At 34.7% G+C, this 20,368-nt stretch overlaps 1 protein-coding gene and 1 long non-coding RNA gene across 2 annotated transcripts; one reads left to right on the top strand and one right to left on the bottom strand.

The window, feature by feature from the left end:
* Positions 1-6,478: 6,478 nt before the first annotated feature.
* LOC134724999 (monocarboxylate transporter 12-like) lies at positions 6,479-10,883 on the bottom strand. The gene is made up of 2 exons (XM_063588443.1): positions 9,527-10,883; positions 6,479-8,345 (listed from the first exon to the last, which is right to left on the bottom strand). Exons 1-2 carry the CDS (start codon positions 10,803-10,805, stop codon positions 8,191-8,193), a joined length of 1,434 nt encoding a protein of 477 aa, XP_063444513.1. The 5' UTR covers positions 10,806-10,883; the 3' UTR covers positions 6,479-8,190.
* Positions 10,884-17,912: 7,029 nt separating this feature from the next.
* On the top strand, positions 17,913-19,281 carry LOC134726987 (uncharacterized). Its single transcript, XR_010108696.1, has 2 exons — positions 17,913-18,236; positions 19,048-19,281. It is a non-coding gene; the product is annotated as an uncharacterized LOC134726987 (long non-coding RNA).
* The last annotated feature ends 1,087 nt before the right edge of the window (positions 19,282-20,368 follow it).

Genomic DNA, 20,368 nt, shown 5'->3' with positions numbered 1-20,368 from the left:
ATGATTGCCAATGAGATAACTCTCCAAAAGAGATCAAATGACACAGAAATTAACAACTGTAGGTCATCGTATGTCCTTCAACAATGAGAAAATCCCCATACCGCATAGTCAGCTACAAAATACCCCGACATGACAAGTGTGAACAATTCAAACGAAAAAAAAATAACGGCAAAATTTATGTACAGAAAAATGAATGCAAAACAAAGATGTAACCATCAACAAACGACATGTGGCGGGGATAAACATTCTAGCGGGATCCACCTCCCCTCGCCTGGGACAGTGGTGAACAGTACAACATAAGAACGAACTATAAAAATAATTTCAAAAAGGAATAACTCATCAGATAGATACAAATAGAAATACATTTAATAAAAAAACACACAGAGTGTGTTTGGCTGGGTACTTCTTTATCCTAACGTAAAAAAAGACACTAAGTATAGATCTGAGTGTACTCATTTACTGACATCTTGTTTAAAGCCACTTACAACTATTATAAAAAGTCATGCATCTAAGACTAAATTATCAATCAGTACACATCCAACATCCAATAGATTTAGTGTAAAGACGTCATAAACAGTCAGAGAAAAACACGACCTTGTGCTATGCCAATATATACAGGTATCGACATATTGTAGTTTGCAGATCTGTATATACTAATGATATTCAGTTTGCTTATAAGTCACTGCTAACAAAATCAATATCAATACCAATAAAAACAATATTCAATGACCTTATTACAGTGATGAAGTGGTAAGCTTTTAGAATAAGTTTATTTAAATGATCGATAAGTTTTCCAGGATCGTTTCTAAATTTCAGAGCACGGTTAACACCTCCAAAAAATATAAGGATGTGATATTCCGTTTGAAACTAGGTTTCTACAGAAACAACTCAATTTTAAAACCATATCTTTATATGTATTATGGAAGAATTTATTTAAGGTTTCAAGTAATGTGTGGTAACGAAATCCCTCGCTTAATAATTTACCAGTAAAAAAAAGAATAAACTCGTTAAAATCAAAAACGTCACAACAGACACGGGCATAACGAACGAGTTGTGAAATATAAAGACCATACAATGGTGTAAAAGAAACAGCACCATCCTAAAAATTAAAACTAACAATAGGAAACGAAAAATCGTCCCTTTTGGTGTACAGTTTAGTGTGGAGTTCCCCCGTGTAAAACCAAAATATCTTAATCTAGGAAAGGACAGTAATTCCCGTTTGAATTTATTTTATTTAAAGTAAGTTCCTTTTGGGTAAGTATAAGATAGTCAAGTAACTTAGATATGTTTCTCCTATATACTTGGTTTATTGAGTGTACAATATAGAAAAATATTTTATTTATATGCTTTATTTTATTGGGGAGATTCAAAAGTACGTCTTTAATCAGTATTGGCAATATGTAGATGCATCATTTTTAACTGTTGGTTATAGATTGAAAGAATTGTTTCACAAAACACTCTTTTTGTTTTATTATTTGGGTTAAATTATATAAGTTCGATCTTTCTTTAAATATTTTAAGAAGTATTGCGGACAATGAAATTGGTAAGTAGATATAGAAATGAACTTTAAGTAAATACAGATTATTCTAAATATAAAACAAATCTTTATTTTACTAATTTGAACTATTTTACATTTTTCTTCTTAGGGCTTTATAAAGATTGCTGTGTGATATTGGTTTGCTCAACGTTGAAGACCACAGTTTTAAAACATCAACGTCATTTGGTCTCTGTTGAAGAGGTGTCTCCTTAATATCATTACGCATCTACTGAGTTTTTATATTTCGTAGAATTTGAGTTCTTGATTAAAAACATGTATGATAAATTCTAAAATTAACAATATAGGGTAGTCCAGGAACAAAGATAATGTTCTTCTCTATCATAACGTTATCTTGCTTTATGCATTGCTTGTTATAAAGTAAGGTATTTTTTTATGATAAGAAAATAATAAAATCATTATATTATTTACATGATATATTGATTTATATTGGAGATAAATAAGTGCGTCTTTATAAAAGAGGTACAAAAGATACCATAGGGACAGTCAAACTCATAAATAGAAAAAAAACTGACAACGCCTTGTCTTAAAACGAAAACGACAAACAAATAAATGATAGTACACAAGACATAACATAAACCAGATGCTCCGCAGGGCGCAGCTTTATACGACCGCAGAGGTTGAACACTGAACGGTTGGGGCAAATATGGACACAACATTCAAGCTGGATTCAGCTCTAAATTTGGATTGTGATTAAATAGTTGACACTGCATAGGTTTCTGACACAGAATAAATGTGGTCTAATGAACTTAAAATTTTTGTTTTGCTTTTGAGCAATTCACTATGCTGTTGAATATAAATCCTCTCCAAAAAATGTTTGAAGAATTTTTCTTTTTATTTATGAAATTTCAAATGAGAAAAATTGAACCCCCGGTGGCCCTCCCATTTTTTTTCACATCCCCTATCCTATATTCCAAAACCGATCTCAATTCAAATTTCTAATGGAGTTTGCAACAATAATTACTCATTTAAATACATCATAAAATATTAAAATGTAAAAAAAAGTGCTTGTTATCACTGAATGGTAAAGATTGTTTTAATTTATTAGTTGGTAGTAAAAGTAAATATACATTGTATATTGTATAAAACAATGATTTAAGTTGATTCAACTACTATTCTGGACAAAGAAAGATAACTCCAATTGAAATTTCTTGCTATTGCACAATATTGTGCAATTAGATATTTCTTGCTATTGCACAATACTGTGCAATTGAAAATACTTGCTATTGCACAATACTGTGCAATTGAAGATTTCTTGCTATTGCACAATACTTAATATAATAATTTTAGATCCTGATTTTGACCAACTTGAAAACTGGGCCCATAATAAAAAAAATCTAAGTACATGTTTGGATTCAGCATATCAAAGAAGCCCAAGAATTCAATTTTTGCTAAAATCAAACCAAGTTTAATTTTGGATCCTTTGGACTTTAATGTAGACCAATTTGAAAACAGGACCAAAAATTAGGAATCTACATACACAGTTAGATTTGGCATATCAAAGAACACCATTTATTCAATTTTTGATGAAATCAAACAAAGTTTAATTTTGGACCCCGATTTGGACCAACTTGAAAACTGGGCCTATAATAAAAAATCTAAGTACATTTTTAGATTCAGCATATCAAAGAACCCAACCGATTCAATTTTTGTCAAAATCAAACTAAGTTTAATTTTGGACCCTTTAGAATTAATGTAGACCAATTTGAAAACGGGACCAAAAATTAAGAATCTACATACACAGTTAGATTCGGCATATCAAAGAACCCCAATTATGCAATTTTTGATGAAATCAAACAAAGTTAAATTTTGGATCCTTTGGGCCCCTTATTCCTAAGCTGTTGGGATCAAAACTCCCAAAATCAATACCAACCTTCCTTTAATGGTCATAAACCTTGTGTTTAAATTTCATAGATTTCTATTTACTTATACTAAAGTTATAGTGGGAAATCCAAGAAAAATGCTTAGTTGGGCCCCTTTTTGGCCCCTAATTCCCAAACTGTTGGAACCTCAACTCCTAAAATCAATACCAACCTTCCTTTTGTGGTCATAAACCTTGTGTTTAAATTTCATTAATTTCTATTTACTAAAACTTCAGTTATTGTGCAAAAACCAAGAATAATGCTTATTTGTGCACTTTTTTGGCCCCTAATTCCCAAACTGTTGGAACCAAAACTCCCAAAATCAATTCCAACCTTCCTTTTGTAGTCATAAACCTTGTGTTTAAATTTCATAGATTTCTATTCATTTTTACTAAAGTTAGAGTGCGAAAACTAAAAGTATTCGGACGACGACGACGACGACGACGACGCAGACGACGACGCCAACGTGATAGCTATATACGACGAAATTTTTTTCCATATACGAATTTTCAAATTTTGCGGTCGTATAAAAACTAAAAATTAAGCAATACGAATTAATGAGACATCTATCCGATAAAGTCTTAATGATGTGGATTAAAGCAACTAATATATGTCTGCACCAATGAACAAAACCCATTCCGTAAAGTCAGATATAAAAGTCCCAGACATGACTATTAATACTTCTATATTGCACATTATTTGGCATATAAAGGTTTTTCTGCATACTTACCTAAAGGTTAATTAGTAAACTTTACGTTTTAACATCCCAATCCGATGTAATCCCTTATCCATTTCAGTATAATACTATTTCTACATGGATTTCTTATAACTGAAATCATCAATGTTGTAAAAGCAGGAATAAACCGTCCAAGTATCGTTCGCAAGCTAAGTTTGGTTTAAGATTGACATTATGGTTCAGAAGATATAACCACTCATCAAAGATACCAGCTTACTACGATAAATCTTTGTTTCGTCTACATAAGACCCATTAATGGTGCTAAAACCAAAGTAAATGGAAATATAAATCAATAAAGAACAAGAAAAACAAAATTTTATAAAAACAATTGTGTGATAACTGTTTATTTTTGTCTGTTTATTTAACGCATCAATGTAAATATAACGGAATTTGATGAAACTGTCATTAAAGTGAGAGGGTTAGCGCTATAGAACCCTAATAAAGAATGCAGTACTTTAAACGCGAGTTTTATTTTTTGTAAGGCAACTTATGGGTGGTGCTAAAAATAAAAGAAGTCACCAGTCCACATACACAAAAACTATAATGGCATTTAAAATCAAAAGTTACAAATTAATGTACCAAATCTGGTATAGGTTATCTTCGACAGGGGAGATAAACGCTTCTGATGATCTTTAGTTTTGATAAAAGATAAATTTACAGACATTACCTCATCAATGATAAATCTATGGAAAAAAACGTTGGCCAATCTTAGATTTTTTTACTGATTCAAACTTGACGGTATTAGACATATTTACTTCAAAATGAACTGATGTTTTTTTTCATCATATGGGGCATTATCACACAAAGTGTGGTTAAAGTTAGATAAAACCAATAGGATCATCATACAAAAGGGAAGTATATAATTAAGTTAGGTTTAATAAAAGTTAAAGATACGACTCGATTCTTAGGAAACTTCTTTTTCCAATTACATCCGGAAACCACATTTTCGATATGACCTTGACTTTTGAACACTTTCTTCAAAATTGATCATAACCTCCCAAACTTGATTGGACAATATCAAACTTCGTTATAGTAGAGGCTCGACATGCTATTCAACCGATAACAACAGATAACATCCAAAAACCAAAATATAATTGCTAGGATATAGTATATTAATACACTGCATCTGCTGTGACCTTGACATTTCATCAATTGATTACAAATTGAAAAGAGTTCTATCTTATCGACATTGTCAAAAAAATTTTTTTAGGTAGAATCACAGGTGCTTGAGGACAGGATCCTGTATGAGCCCCATATAGTCCCTCCCCCCTTTTTTTTTTTTTTTTTTTTTTTTAACATAAATCGCAGATTTTTCGATATATATCACTTATTTGTACAATATATATACTAATATACCATATTTATACTCTAAATATGCATGTTTACTATCAACATGAATCTCGACTATAGAGCGAAGCGAAAGGTTGCCAACTTCGTTTCAAAAAATTGGGGCAATGGTCAGGAAAAATTGTTTTAAAATCTAATAAAATGTCTCTTACCGGTCTAATCAACGAGTACTTGCTGTTCCCATATAATTATCCTTATCGAATATCAATATCCAGACATAATATATTACTGTTTAAACACTTTTAATTAGTTTTTTCGCTTGCGGTGTTGCTGTTTTTTGGTCCATTCAACTTCGATCAACGGAAGTTACAAAACAACGACATCTGTGTGGTCTTCAGCTCAAGAAGGATAACTCCACCTGAAAACGCGGGAAATTAGATGAGTTCCGGGGTAAATACAGGGAATGAAAACATACGAGAATTTCGAATGCGTACATTTCGAAAATCTCTGACTTTTTCTACCCCGGAACTCATCTAATTTCCCGCGTTTTCAGGTGGAGTTATCCTTCTTGAGCTCAAGACCACCCAGATGTCGTTGTTTTGTAACTTCCGTTGATCGAAGTTGAATGGACCAAAAAACAGCAACACCGCCAGCGAAAAAACTAATTAAAAGTATTCAAACAGTAATATATTATGTCTGGATATTGATATTCGATAAGGATAATTATATGGGAACAGCAAGTACTCGTTGATTAGACCGGTAAGAGACATTTTATTAGATTTTAAAACAATTTTTCCTGACCATTGCCCAAATTTCTTGAAACGAAGTTGGCAACCTTTCGCTTCGCTCTATAGTCGAGATTCACGTTGATAGTAAACATGCATATTTAGAGTATAAATATGGTATATTAGTATAAATATGGTACAAATAAGTGATATATATCGAAAAATCTGAGATTTATGTAAAAAAAAAAAAAAAAAAAAAAAGGAGGAGGGACTATATGGGGCTCATACAGGATCCTGTCCTCAAGCACCTGTGGGTAGAATCTGTTCTGAACTTCCGAAAGAGACAGAAATACACAAATAATTTCATGCATCTCTAAACATGTGTTAATGGTTAAAAAGCATCTCTAAACATGATTGTGTTATTAATGGTTAAAAATACTGTAACAAATATTTTCTTGCATCTTACGTCCTTAGGTTTACCTTGAATGATTGTGTAGATAACAAGTATACCACATCTCCTTATTTAACATGTTATATACAAATTGAGTTGAAAATAATCGGAATTCCACGATTCCAATCGAAGAAGTGATAGCGTGTGTTAACAGATAAATCATCTCTTGGTATGCTTGCATTATTCGTATTACCATACTATAGTCGCATGCAGTAGAAACAACAGTAAATAATTAGAACTTACATATTTATCAATGTTTATAAAACCAGAAGATGCCGAAAATAAACTTATATTTATAGCAATGAGTGTTCATTGTCAATCTTATCGAGATGACTATTTGTTCCAGGTTGAATGTACATAACATTCTTTATCTGTCATGTTCCCGTTAAACACATTAAACAAGAATCAGGGACTGTCACAGCTCAGCGGAATACCTGTATCGGTGACCATCAAGGAAGCATTATTAGACTTGTAAAATTTAGCAATGTTGTATATGGAAAAAAAAACAACATTTTTTTCAAAATTATTTGTCAATATTCTATGTTCACAATTAAAAAAACATGCATTGCCGCGTTAAGTTAAAAAATGTACATGTATATTCATTTAATGCAACACAAAACTCAATTTATGTTAGGCACTAATTAGTGTCCCTAACAGTTTGAAACATTTCCAATGGAAAGATACGTTTTTCCTTCATAATTTAACGGAATTCTAAGATGGCTTGTAGTAGAATTAAAGTGACATTATATTGCCTCGTCCAATGCTATTTAATGCTATTTCTGAGTTCTTTCTGGCGGTGCAAAAATGGTATTAGTCAGTCTGACATTAGTTGCTAAAATAGAAAGGATTAAAACGAAAGAAATATTAATTGTTTTGTTATAAAAATAAGTTCAATCGTTTAATTTGTACGTGTTTTGAATTATCCGAAATCTCGTGTCAATGACAAATTACACAACACAAAAGACATCTGAAGGAAAACATATGGTATTGATAATTAACCAAACCGTATTATGTAGTCAATGTAGTATATGCAGAGATTAAGATCGCTTTGAATGCCAATGAAAGACATACCATCAACACCAAATGTCCTTAGAGTAGACTAAGGACAATCACTGACGGGGTTCCAGACTTTGGACTTGCTCATTTGTACTATTGAGAGAAATAGAAAACATATAGACTTGACATATCATGATTTTTTTTATGAATAATTATGTTAAAAACGTAGAATGTCAAAAGTTTATAAATTCAATGTATATGTAAGAAGATGTAGTATGAGTGCAAATGAGACAAATCTCCATCCAAGTCACACTTTGTAAAGGTAACCCATTAAAGGTCAAAGTACGGTCTTCAACACGGAGCGTTGGCTCACACCGAACATCAAGCCATAATGGGCATTAACCATGTTAACAATGACTTGTTCAGCAATTATACATTAATGACTGAAGGCCGAACTTTGGCCTATACTGGTTAACTTTTTACAAATTGTGACTTTGTAGAGATTTGTATCATTGGCACTCATACCACATCCTCTTACATCTATTGAACCGATTCCTTTGAGAAAAATGAACAATGCATTATGAAACGTCTTCAATGCTTTTTACAGGCAAAACATTCTTGCTTTTCGTAAAACAAATCCGTGTTATCAAAACCATTAATCCAGCAAAACATATACAACTTCCGCCTGAGATGTAGGTGTTGTCATAACTTCCAGATATATCATACAGCCAGCCTGAAAGTAGATAGATAGTTAATAATTTTATAATTTCCAGATATATCATACAGCCAGCCTGAAAGTAGATACAGTAGGTAGATAGTTAATAAGCTTATAACTTCCAGATATATCATACAGCCAGCCTGAGAGAAGATAGAAAGTATATAAATTTAAAGAAAGACAAATATGTGCGTTGACTTAAATAATGTATCATGGTAAAAATACTTTAATTTATAAATTGTGAATTGAATTGAGAGTTCAACTTGTCTCAAAAATCCTCAATGGCACTCACTCGTACCACGTCTTCTTATATCGATAATTTTTGGCGCTAATGGCTAATGTTAAATTGGAATTCTAGAATTGTTGTTTATATCCATATTTTAGTTTGGTCAATCCAATTTCGGTCGATTACACTCATTGTCTAGACGGGTACAAAATAGAAGAATTAAGATAATCAGGCGGCTTTATCTATCAGTAAAGTAATTATCAATACGCCGGAAACCGGAGGTATGGGAAATCAACTGATGATCAAATCATTTATAATTACCTTGTCGATATGCAGCTTTTTAAGAAATACCAGTGATTCTTTAAGTTGATTTATAAAACATCTGTCTCTAGCAGAAAACTTTACGAGAATGCTAATTTGCACTTTATAGCTACTTATTCACGACTTATCATTCTCATTATTATTGCGTAATTGTTGCTATGTCATCATACCATTGGGGTATTTGAATTTTACCGTTTAGCGAATGAAAAATTCAGCAGAAGTCAGACCGTAAGGTTTTCTCACAAGAAAAGTTTCACGTTTAAGCCTGTCGGTCGTCTAATAGTTCAGCCCTAGTACTATACGTTAGGGACATGTCTCATGGTTAAAGGCCATTTTGTGACTTGTGGTTTTGTCATGATTGTACATCGTTGTCCATTGGTCGCTATTGTATCAAGTCAGGAATAGTCAGTTCTGATGTATTTGAGCTTTTGATTTTGTCATTTGATAGGGAATTTCCGTCTCTAATTTTCATGGAGCTCGTTATTTCGTTATTTTACGTTATGGATGAAGTTCTCATTGGCAATTATATTAACATCTCATGTACTTCGGTTATTTTTGTTATTTTAAGTTTTGGATGAGTGTCTCATTGACAATTACAATGTATATCACATCTCCTTTATTTATCATCAACTTTTTTATAAATACAACTTACCAGCAAATGGAGGACCAGTTAAGTTAGCAATTCCTTCAAAAAACATCAAAAGGCCATACGCATCTGTAATTTTATCTTCACCAAGAATATCAATAATTATTACTGCATGTATTGCCTCCTGGCATGCCGATATTAATCCAAATGTTCCCGCTAAAATCATGTTTGGAATGTAATCTCTAAATAAAGGAACTGCACATATATTAACTCCCCAGATACATAAACTTCCGCAATAAAGATAAAATCTAAATGTTTCGTTTTTGCTGCCCAGGAAACCAAATAGTATATTACCAATAATATGAGAAGCACCGATTACTGCTACAATATATGAACCTTTCTTTGTAGAATATCCAAAACCTTGCATTCGGTCAACTGTAAAATTATACGGGAGATCATACCAAAAGTAAACAATAAACAAAGAACATGTAAACAGTAGGAAATTAATGTCTTTAAGCATTGAAAATTTACGTAAAATATTTTTGTAAATGTTTCTTAACAATGACATGCTTGCTTTCGATTCGTTGTCTGTATTTCTGGTACCAGAATTTTCGATGATTTTTTCTGTTACATCTATGGATTCAGAGTTTTCTTTTTCTGTCATGATATTACTTTCTAATGGCTTTTCGATGATGATTTCTTCGTCTTCTATTTCCACAAAATCATTGACATTTCTGAAAACTGCACCACATGGTATTGTTTGTAATAAAATACCGCCAATTATAGTAAGAGCTCCTCGCCAACCATACTGTTCTATAAGGAATTCGTATAGTGGAGCAAATATGAGAGTTCCAAGCCCGGCACCACTCTGAGAAAATCCCGTAGCAATCGTTCTTTTCTTTTCAAAATAGGCCGTTACAACTACAACTGAATTGAGGTAAGGTATAGATATTCCAAATCCAGCTATAAGTCCAAACGTTAAACACAAGGCCTCAATAGAATTGACAAAAGTACTGGCTATAAATCCAGCGAAGCCTATTAAACCACCTAATATTGTCGCTTTTCTAAACCCAATACGCTTAGTGATAATACTAGCAACTGGACCAAATAACATGGGAGCTGAATCTAACATAGAACCTATCCAAGCGGTGTTACTCCTTGTTTCTTTGAATTCTTCAAGGAACTGTACATAGATCACACCGAAAGAAAACAGACATCCGTCAACTATTATATTGATGACAAAAGCTGAGAATACTATCATCCAACGTCTACCACTTTGTGGTTTCTTATCACCATCTGTATTATTTCTATGTATACTCTTAACACTTTCATCTCTGTCCTTCATCGTATGGTATTCAGACTAACTGTTGCTTTATATCTTACATTTACATGGTCATCATTTAAAAATTACACTATGCAACGAGCAGGCTGAAAATTAAAAAAAAAGAACAACATATAAAACGTTGTATTACATAATATGTACAATACTACAGTATACATTACTGAAATTACGTTTTATCGGAATTATAAAACGGAACTAAAAAAAATATAAATCAAAAATATAAAAAAAAAACTAGATAAAATCATGAAAGTGATACCTCCCAACCCCCCCCCCCCCCCCCCAACCCCCCCCCCGCACTCCACTCTGAAATAACTGTATTATAACAAAGTCAATGTAGGACTTTCTTTGAGATATTATTGTGTCTGGGACATACGATTGATGCCACCGCAGATGCAAAGTGCTTTTTTTTTTTAAATTATCATAGTATTTAACCGCATATACCCCCATAATGACAAAGTTCCAACTATCTCACAAAAGAGCAAATTTGAATAAAAATCAATACCCTGACAACATGCACACATTGAAAACTTCCTAGCATTCAAACTGTCGTCAGAGTTGTGTGTAGTATAACTATATACTCATAATGAGACGGACGGACAGGGGTAAAACAATATCAAATCAAATCTGTACATGTATCAGTGATAAAACTTAAGAAATATTAGTTTAACTATTACGCTTAGTTTTCGATTAGATTCTTCGAGAAAATACACAAGCAAAACTTTTTTCAATGGTGAATTAAAAGGTGAAATATCGTCATCTAAGTGTAATAACTCTTTTCAGGAGATGTCTACCGATTTCATCTGTCAGACCTCTTCGTCTTTCTGATCTTTTTTTCTAGAAAAAATTTCTCCTAACAAGTACATTTTTCATGATAATAGGAAAAATAAAACCAAATGACAAAACTGCGTCATTTCATAACAATAACTTCTTTAAAAAGTCGGTAGATCACAATAGTATTTTCTCTATCTACACACATGATCTCCTATGCTCAATGATGATTGGCCATGTTTGTTGGCAAGTATTAAAGATCCTCGGTCAATTTTTAAACCAACTATCCAATTTTTTTAATGATGATAGGGGTCAAGTTCGGTTAAATTTCCCCCTCATGCCCCTGTAGTTTATGAGAAGAAACTGTTTTTAAAAGTTAACGAACGACGCACGACGGACGACAATGGTTGAAACTACAAGGTGAATGTAAAATTATCAAATCCCCTTATTAATTTGTTTTCGTTGGTAAAGATTGATTTCAAAAAAACAGAGGGGAATGTTAATAATATACTAAAAATAGGAGGGTGATACCGAAGGAAAAACCGAATCTCATCAGGTCGAAAAGAGACCGACACAATCATGTCAAAAACGGAAAAACAAAAGTTAAATTTTTAAGAACAAAAAACTACAAAAAACAAACTAAAATCTGAGATAACAAATCCCACCGATAGCCAAGCGGTGGATATATTATGCTTTCCGGAAGGGTAAGCATGTCCCGCTACATTTTGTCACTAGTTGTTGAACTCATTTCAGGCAAGAAAAAAAACCTCGGTGGTAATTAAGTTATCTGGGTGGGAGGTCGCACGTTAATAATTAATTGATAAGGGTCCTGGGTGCCGCTGTGGTTCTGTTACCCCACTTTTTCATTTGTTTCAGATTTAAAAAAAATGTATACCTATTCATATAATTACATTAGATGAATATTTCAATATAACTCGTTATTCTGATTGGCTAACTGCACACCACATGTTATTCCGTAAGCAATTGCATTAGACAATAAAATTTACCATTTATGATGACACAAGGTCTCACAATAAAGTGCACAGGTGAATTAAATAAAACTTGATAAAATCGTCTTTTCATGATTCTAGATAAAAAATGTAATTATTAGTATTGAATGCTTCTTTTTGTAACTTTAAAGGGTTGTAAAAGCGTTGACCGTGCGTACATTTTTAGCATGAAGCGCTTCCGCGATTCATACAAAATGTACTTCGGTCAACGCTTTTACACCCCAATAAATTTACAAAAAGAAGCATTCAATTCTTAAATATTGCGTAGGTAGATAATGTAACATTTTCCCTTAGTTGGGAATCGTGTGTGGTGTGTTGGACAAATGAAATATCAAAGTGTCCAAAGATGGTAAATGTGTGGCCATAGCACCAAGTAACAGGGCTTTTATATAATACTAGTGAGTAATGAAAACTTTATTGACCTTATCATATATTTCTAACAGCTTTCCGAACTATTCACATATTTTAGAGCCGGAAAATCTGCGGCACTTCCAAACAACTTTTATAAAAGAATTGCCCCCCCCCCCCCCCCCTTTCCCAGGCCGCAAAAAAAAATCATAGATGTCATAATCAATGCAAAGAGAACTGGATAACTGTATAATAACGACACTTCGAACCCATATCAGTGTACATCTGTGACAGTATGAGTGCATTTTGTTTTGAAAGTTCTAAGCCATGCTGGGAGTATCTAAAGAATTTCTTTATCAATCATGGTTCAATTATACAAAAAGAAGACTAGTGTGGATCTAGCCGTCGATAGCAGCCGGCGTTAATATTCATGAGGCCAGCCTTCAATAATATTCATGAGCCGTCAATAATATTCATGAGATGACTTGCGTTCGAAGAAGTGTTGTTAGAAGCTATGAACGATAATTATAATTAAATAACGTTCCTATTTATATTTGATATTGCTTCAAACAGGCATGTCAATGGGTGTCTTCTTCGAGGTCCGCGTTTACCAAATCAACTTTGGGTGTTCTTCAAGGTCTACGTCTTTAAACAACATTGTAAATATAATAAAATAATGTAAATGCCTCCATAAATATAAAACAAAGAAATGGCCTTTTAAGATCTTTTAACATTCTGTGATTAGAGAAATAATGTAAACTAAAGCAATGACAAGTTAAAAAAAATATATAATTACATTTAGAAATTTAACGGGACATTACAACAAACAAATAAAGTAAAGAACAGTTCTTATTAAAATTTTGTGATTTTTGAATCAATGTAAGCTATAATAAATTAAAAAAAAAGGTTTTAATATAGAAATTTAGGAATGACAGGTAATTGATGGTCATATGGGCATTCCATAATTGATGGTCATATGGGCATTCCATAATTTGTTCGTTGTCTACAAATATAGTCCAATCATGAAACTAAAACATACAATACATACGACAGTATTTTCTATTTAAACAGATCAGAAAAATCGAAACATAGTTTATTGTAGAAATAAAAACAACAGAACAATAAAAACAGTCAATTACTATTTCAATGACATATGATTCTTCAAAATTACGGAGACCAATCTGAGTTATTAATCAGTTAACATTAACAATTCATATTATTCCCTCTAAAATGGCCCATAGCACTAATGCCCTAGACCCGTACGAGTTAGTCAGGAAAGGATAAGGGGGTACCCTGGTATATCACAAATTCGAAAATGAACTATTACCGGCTGGCCAAACGAAGAGATTCTCCACATGGGCAATGATACCAGACGAAGAGGTACTTATTGCCTTTAAAATGGCCCATAGCACTTGTACCCTAGACCCGTACGAGTTTGTCAGTAGAGGGTTAAAAGGGGGGATATGGTATCCCGGTTTACACCAATTCTTACTGAACTATTGCCGGCTGGCCAAACTAAGAGATTCTCCACATTGACCATCATACCAGAGGTAGAGGTTGGTATTGCCTCTAAAATGGCCCATAGCACTTATGCCCTAGACCCGTACGAGTTAGTCAGGAAAGGATAAGGGGGTACCCTGGTATATCACAAATTCGAAAATGAACTATTACCGGCTGGCCAAACGAAGAGATTCTCCACATGGGCAATGATACCAGACGAAGAGGTACTTATTGCCTTTAAAATGGCCCATAGCACTTGTACCCTAGACCCGTACGAGTTTGTCAGTAGAGGGTTAAAAGGGGGGATATGGTATCCCGGTTTACACCAATTCTTACTGAACTATTGCCGGCTGGCCAAACTAAGAGATTCTCCACATTGACCATCATACCAGAGGTAGAGGTTGGTATTGCCTCTAAAATGGCCCATAGCACTTATGCCCTAGACCCGTACGAGTTAGTCAGGAAAGGATAAGGGGGTACCCTGGTATATCACAAATTCGAAAATGAACTATTACCGGCTGGCCAAACGAAGAGATTCTCCACATGGGCAATGATACCAGACGAAGAGGTACTTATTGCCTTTAAAATGGCCCATAGCACTTGTACCCTAGACCCGTACGAGTTTGTCAGTAGAGGGTTAAAAGGGGGGGATATGGTATCCCGGTTTACACCAATTCTTACTGAACTATTGCCGGCTGGCCAAACTAAGAGATTCTCCACATTGACCATCATACCAGAGGTAGAGGTTGGTATTGCCTCTAAAATGGCCCATAGCACTTATGCCCTAGACCCGTACGAGTTAGTCAGGAAAGGATAAGGGGGTACCCTGGTATATCACAAATTCGAAAATGAACTATTACCGGCTGGCCAAACGAAGAGATTCTCCACATGGGCAATGATACCAGACGAAGAGGTACTTATTGCCTTTAAAATGGCCCATAGCACTTGTACCCTAGACCCGTACGAGTTTGTCAGTAGAGGGTTAAAAGGGGGGATATGGTATCCCGGTTTACACCAATTCTTACTGAACTATTGCCGGCTGGCCAAACTAAGAGATTCTCCACATTGACCATCATACCAGAGGTAGAGGTTGGTATTGCCTCTAAAATGGCCCATAGCACTTATGCCCTAGACCCGTACGAGTTAGTCAGGAAAGGATAAGGGGGTACCCTGGTATATCACAAATTCGAAAATGAACTATTACCGGCTGGCCAAACGAAGAGATTCTCCACATGGGCAATGATACCAGACGAAGAGGTACTTATTGCCTTTAAAATGGCCCATAGCACTTGTACCCTAGACCCGTACGAGTTTGTCAGTAGAGGGTTAAAAGGGGGGGATATGGTATCCCGGTTTACACCAATTCTTACTGAACTATTGCCGGCTGGCCAAACTAAGAGATTCTCCACATTGACCATCATACCAGAGGTAGAGGTTGGTATTGCCTCTAAAATGGCCCATAGCACTTATGCCCTAGACCCGTACGAGTTAGTCAGGAAAGGATAAGGGGGTACCCTGGTATATCACAAATTCGAAAATGAACTATTACCGGCTGGCCAAACGAAGAGATTCTCCACATGGGCAATGATACCAGACGAAGAGGTACTTATTGCCTTTAAAATGGCCCATAGCACTTGTACCCTAGACCCGTACGAGTTTGTCAGTAGAGGGTTAAAAGGGGGGGATATGGTATCCCGGTTTACACCAATTCTTACTGAACTATTGCCGGCTGGCCAAACTAAGAGATTCTCCACATTGACCATCATACCAGAGGTAGAGGTTGGTATTGCCTCTAAAATGGCCCATAGCACTTATGCCCTAGACCCGTACGAGTTAGTCAGGAAAGGATAAGGGGGTACCCTGGTATATCACAAATTCGAAAATGAACTATTACCGGCTGGCCAAACGAAGAGATTCTCCACATGGGCAATGATACCAGACGAAGAGGTACTTATTGCCTTTAAAATGGCCCATAGCACTTGTACCCTAGACCCGTACGAGTTTGTCAGTAGAGGGTTAAAAGGGGGGATATGGTATCCCGGTTTACACCAATTCTTACTGAACTATTGCCGGCTGGCCAAACTAAGAGATTCTCCACATTGACCATCATACCAGAGGTAGAGGTTGGTATTGCCTCTAAAATGGCCCATAGCACTTATGCCCTAGACCCGTACGAGTTAGTCAGGAAAGGATAAGGGGGTACCCTGGTATATCACAAATTCGAAAATGAACTATTACCGGCTGGCCAAACGAAGAGATTCTCCACATGGGCCATGATACCAGACGAAGAGGTACTTATTGCCTTTAAAATGGCCCATAGCACTTGTACCCTAGACCCGTACGAGTTTGTCAGTAGAGGGTTAAAAGGGGGGATATGGTATCCCGGTTTACACCAATTCTTACTGAACTATTGCCGGCTGGCCAAACTAAGAGATTCTCCACATTGACCATCATACCAGAGGTAGAGGTTGGTATTGCCTCTAAAATGGCCCATAGCACTTATGCCCTAGACCCGTACGAGTTAGTCAGGAAAGGATAAGGGGGTACCCTGGTATATCACAAATTCGAAAATGAACTATTACCGGCTGGCCAAACGAAGAGATTCTCCACATGGGCAATGATACCAGACGAAGAGGTACTTATTGCCTTTAAAATGGCCCATAGCACTTGTACCCTAGACCCGTACGAGTTTGTCAGTAGAGGGTTAAAAGGGGGGATATGGTATCCCGGTTTACACCAATTCTTACTGAACTATTGCCGGCTGGCCAAACTAAGAGATTCTCCACATTGACCATCATACCAGAGGTAGAGGTTGGTATTGCCTCTAAAATGGCCCATCCCAGTCAGCAGACTAACAGTGGGCCAACGTTGGCAAATGGTCGGCCCGTTGGTCAACCGTTGGTGTTGGCTTTACAACATTGGCCCAACGTTGGCAAATTGTCGGTCCGTTGGTCGCAAGTTTATGTTGGCTGCACAACATTGGCTCAACGTTGGCAAATTGTCGGTCTGTTGGTCGCAATTTTATGTTGGCTGCACAACATTGGCCCAACGTTGGCAAATTGTCGGTACATTGGTCGCACGTTGGTGTCGGCTGCACAACATTGGCCCAACGTTGGTCTGTTGTTGTAAATTCATATTATTATCTCATGTTGGTTATAAATAATCGGGCAAATGTTGGCATTATGTTAGTAGCAACATAGGGCCGATATGAAATTGTTTTAATGGAATTGATTATATAATATTTTACGCTTTATTTCTCTTGGGAGGCGGATAATTTCGATTGCAGCAGGCTTTATGAAAAGTTAATGTTATACTGAAAGTTTTTATCAACTGAAATTACATTTACAACTCTATGTTGGGCCAATGCTGGCCCAACGTTGCATGATCATATATCATACTCTATATATAAGTCAGGCAAAATTTATACTGGAATATCATTACTGTAATAAAAAAAAATGTATATCGTAAACATAGATTGCCTGGTTAAAAAATAAAATGTATTCCAATCATTATTTATAATAACTTTATTCATTAAACTTGTGTGAAACATAATAATAGCAATTATATGCAGAGTGATATTTGATACAGCCAGTCTGTTAATCAAGCCCATTCTGATAAGGTTGACCATGTGTTCGACAAATTTCAAAGATAGTTGCTATGGTAATTAAGTTTATAGGAAATCTGAATGTAATGGGATGGTCACTTTTGTGATTATTTCCTGTTGTGTATTTGTAAGAAAGCAGTGATACGAAGAAAACAAAAAGAGAAAATCATGTCATCTGGGATTCAAAGAGAAAGATAGTAACATGTAAGTTATAACTTTAAAAAATCTGATAAATATACGATTTAGAATGACAAATACAATATGAATTTTTAATCTGAGGGATGTTGTTAAAAATCAAAACATATATTAATTTCTATCATTTTATAATGCTGATCTTGAAGTTTATACGTTTCGGGTGAAATATTTTCTAGATTTTAAATCATTTCAATCCTATTAATTATCATGAAATATTTGCCACTGAACATAAGTATCTTCAAACAAATGGTAAATTATATCAATCTTTAACCACAACATGTATGATCATTACTGAAGTTAATGGAATAAAATTGTCTTAAGATGTACCTTATTCCGTAAAGTTTCAAAAATGTGGTATAATGATTGCTACTTCATTAAAATATAAATGAATTTGTTAGTTTTATTGTATTTCTAAATCGCATGCAAACAGATACGATATATTTGTGAAACCTGATCATATACACACTTAAATGTGTAACAGTGTTTTTATATATCAAATATATAACTGTTCATTAATACACATCTGAATTATTCTTTATATATCATGTATATTACGAATATACAAAGTATGATACCGAATTCTGAAATAATAGTAAATAAGGGTTTGTTATACCCACAAATCCGTCTAATACTAATAAATTTCTGACCATTAGAAAAATAACCAATATAAAAAAATGGTTATTTAAGATTTAATTTGTATTCAATAGTATTTAAACTATTTAGAATATACATTAATTTATATTACATATCTAGAAGGGAGATTACGCACGCATGCATTAGACAAATACGCAATTCAAGTTTACTTCTAACTTTATTACAGATTCGGTTAGAAAAAAAACATAGCTGCAAAGAGTCTTCGGATAAGGAGATGGATGATGCAGCTAAAGATTGGCGGCGCTTAAGCCTTGACAGAGAAGGTAGCAAGAAACAGAGAAGGGAAAAACGAATAACATATATAAATAATAATGACACTGTTGAAGTTTAAATTGAGGAGGACACTACTCGTGGTGACGACCAATGATATCAAATTTAAAATAAATAAAGTTTCATCTTCTGAATTATTTAATTTTCATTCTGGATCTGGAAACAATACAACTAAAATTACATCTCCGAAAAAACTATTTGTATGATCGCCTAACCATAAGCCATACTTCATTTGTTCTGTTAAAGAAATAAATGAAATTAATATGAAAAAAGAAGATGTGGTATGATTGCTAATGAGACAACTCTTTACAAAACAGCAAATGACACAGAGTTTATCTGGTCGATCCATCAAACATTGTCAAAGAAATATCTTGGCGTCACACAATAAATAAAATTAAAGAGGCAAAGTTCATGAAAAAAACAAGGACAGTAACAACAATGGGTAATACAAAAATACAGAATTGCTACCTTAAACTTTGGCAGTTTGGAACACAATAAAAAAAAAGATCAAAGTTCTCCAGAGTATTTATCATATACAGCCCCTCATGCAGCATCCATTGTAATTTGGTTGAAACAATAGACCAACGTATTGCCAACATAAAAATGAGAAATACCTACCTTGGACCAACATAGTGCCAACATAAGAGAAGATATTTCTACGTTGGTCCAACGTTGTGCCAACATGGATTTCGTTTTTCATACAATGGGCCAACGTTGGCTCTATGTATTGTATATAACAGTACAACGTTGGGCCAACATGAAGCCATCATGTTGGGCCAACGTAGGCCCACTTTGCACTTATACGTTGGGCCAACGTTAAAATACAACGATGGGCCAATGCAATGATATACGTTGTGCCAATGTTGGGCCAACATACTCATGTTGTCTGGGATAGCACTTATGCCCTAGACCCGTACGAGTTAGTCAGGAAAGGATAAGGGGGTACCCTGGTATATCACAAATTCGAAAATGAACTATTACCGGCTGGCCAAACGAAGAGATTCTCCACATGGGCAATGATACCAGACGAAGAGGTACTTATTGCCTTTAAAATGGCCCATAGCACTTGTACCCTAGACCCGTACGAGTTTGTCAGTAGAGGGTTAAAAGGGGGGATATGGTATCCCGGTTTACACCAATTCTTACTGAACTATTGCCGGCTGGCCAAACTAAGAGATTCTCCACATTGACCATCATACCAGAGGTAGAGGTTGGTA

Source organism: Mytilus trossulus, chromosome 7 (assembly GCF_036588685.1).
Source record: "Mytilus trossulus isolate FHL-02 chromosome 7, PNRI_Mtr1.1.1.hap1, whole genome shotgun sequence".
Lineage (NCBI taxonomy): Eukaryota > Metazoa > Mollusca > Bivalvia > Mytilida > Mytilidae > Mytilus > Mytilus trossulus.
The sequence above is the reverse complement of the archived record's forward strand: the minus strand, read 5'-3'. Positions and strand labels throughout refer to the sequence as shown.

Coding starts and splice junctions, on each gene's coding strand:
- LOC134724999 (XM_063588443.1), bottom strand. CDS start 10,805: ATGAAGGACAGAGATGAAAGTGTTAAGAGTATACATAGAAATAATACA. Junction 8,346..9,526: donor AACTGGTCCTCCATTTGCTG/GTAAGTTGTATT, acceptor ATCTACTTTCAG/GCTGGCTGTATGATATATCT.